Source organism: Oryzias melastigma, unplaced genomic scaffold, assembly GCF_002922805.2.
Source record: "Oryzias melastigma strain HK-1 unplaced genomic scaffold, ASM292280v2 sc00948, whole genome shotgun sequence".
Classification (NCBI taxonomy): Eukaryota; Metazoa; Chordata; class Actinopteri; order Beloniformes; family Adrianichthyidae; genus Oryzias; species Oryzias melastigma.
Window position 1 is genome coordinate 547 of NW_023417533.1, and position 2,244 is coordinate 2,790.

The following is a 2,244-nucleotide window of genomic DNA, read 5'->3' on the forward strand; positions in this document are numbered from 1 at the left end:
TGAGTTATTTTATTAAAAAAAACAAAAAGAGTACAAATGCTTTTTTGGACTAAAAGCTGCACCGACTAACATTCAAAGTTCATTCTCTTGTGTAGCACATTTCACACATAAACAGTATAAAAGTATTAAACAGTTTGAAGTTCACAATAACAGCATTTCTATTACTGGGTGTGACTGGAGATCTACCTGTGACCTCTGCTTCCTGTTCATAGTCCAATAAGTTGTTCCTGCTCCCTTTCCCGTCACTGATCTGTTAATGATTCATGTAAAACTGAATTCATGCAGAACAGTGAAGGAGGAACAAGTCTTTGTCTAGAAACAGAAAGAGAGATTAAACATTCACTGAAGGACACAGAAATGGCGCAGCAAACTTTTCTGGATAAAGAGAAGCTGATCTGTTCGATCTGTTTGGATCTGCAGAAGGATCCGGTCACTATTCCTTGTGGTCACAGTTACTGTCTGGAATGTATCCAGAACTTCTGGGGAGAGGAACAAAAAGCTCTCAGCTGTCCTCAGTGCAGACAAAGCTTCACTTCAAGGCCTGTCCTGGTAAGAAACACTATTTTAGCAGAGTTGGTGGAGGACGCAAGAAAAGCAGAGCTTCAACCGTCTTCATCTGAGCGTTCTCTAACTGGACCAGAACATGTCGACTGTGATTTCTGTGAAGGAAAGAAGCTGAAAGCTGCCATGTCTTGTCTGACCTGTTTGGCTTCTTACTGTGAGCAGCACCTCCAGCCCCATTTTAGGGTTGCTGGGTTAAAGAAGCACAAGCTGGTCAAAGCCACTCTAAAGCTTCAGGAGAACATCTGTCCTTGTCACAATGAGGAAATCAAGATCTTCTGCCGCACTGATCAAAAGTGTATTTGTATTCTCTGCTCCATGGATGAACACAAAGGTCATGACATGGTGTCTGCTGCAGCAGAAAGGGCTGAAAGACAGACAAAGCTGGGACTGGATCGACAAAAAGTCCAAGAGAGAATCCTCAAGTTAGAAGAAGATTTAGAAGAGCTTCAGCAGACGGTGGAGACCATCAATCTGTCTGCTGAGAAAAGCATCAAAGAAAGTCAGAACGTCTTCAAAGGTTTGATCCGTCTCTTGGAGCAAAAATGCTCAGAAGTGGAGCAGAAGGTCAAATCCTATCAGATGGAGGAAGTGAGGAAAGTGGAAGAACTCCAGGAGAAGATGCAGCAGGAGATCACCAAACTGAGGAAAACAGAGGCTGAGCTGGACCAGCTCTCATCTACAGAAGATCATCTCCATTTTCTCAACAACTACTCCTCCCTGTCAGATCTGAGTGTCTGTACAGACTTAGCCAGCTTTCAACAAGCTCAGCACTGCTTTGATGATGCTCTCAAAGCTGTGTCTGAGGCCACAGAGAAGCTGGAGGAGACTCTCAGAGACCAGACCACAAAGATTTCACACACACTGGATGTTATTCTGTTTGAAGACTTCAGATCCAGAGAGGACTTCATGAAGTACTATCATCAGATCACACTGGATCCAAACACAGCAAACACACGTCTATCTCTGAGTGAACAGAACAGAACAGCAACATGGACAAAAGTAGAGCAGAAATATTCAAATCATCCAGACAGGTTTGTTGAAAGGTGGCAGGTTCTGAGTGCAGAAGGTCTGACTGGACGTTGTTACTGGGAGGTGGAGTGGAGCGGGGAGGTTTTTGTGTCAGTTGCATACAAAGATATCAGTCGTACAGGAACCTGTGATGAATGTGGGTTTGGATATAATAATAAATCCTGGGCATTGAGGTGTTCATCCACTGGATATAAATTTTACCACAACAAGATCAGTGTTTCTATTTCAGCTCCTCAATCCTCCAGAGTTGGAGTTTATTTAAATCACAGAGCAGGAACTTTGTCTTTCTACAGCGTTTCTGACTCCATGACTCTCATACACAAAGTCCAGACCACATTCACTCAGCCTCTGTATGCTGGATTTGGGTTTTCATCAAATAATGAAGGCAAAATCAGGTTTTTGGATAAAAATTAAGAGCAGTCACTGATCTGTCAGGCTTAATGATGAAATATGTCTGAACTGTTGAATTTAAAAAGAAAATCACTGGAAAATACACTGTATTTAAAATCTAATAATCACTTTGTTAACTAAAATACTTTTAGTTTTTTAATCAAAATAATAATAAAAACTTGAAAAATTTGAAACAATAGAAAAAAATGCATTTTTCTACAAAACTTAACTGCAAACTGAACATTTTTATAATAAATAAAA

The 2,244-nt window shown here is 40.8% G+C and overlaps 1 protein-coding gene across 1 annotated transcript in view; it reads left to right on the forward strand.

Annotated features, from left to right (window-relative positions):
* Positions 1–276: 276 nt before the first annotated feature.
* The window catches only part of LOC112139826 (E3 ubiquitin/ISG15 ligase TRIM25), a 10,076-nt gene continuing 8,108 nt past the window's right edge, over positions 277–2,244 (forward strand). The window contains exon 1 of the mRNA XM_024262664.2: positions 277–1,990. Within this exon, the coding sequence (XP_024118432.2) occupies positions 280–1,990 (1,711 nt within the window). The 5' untranslated portion in view covers positions 277–279. The remainder of the gene's footprint in view (positions 1,991–2,244) is intronic.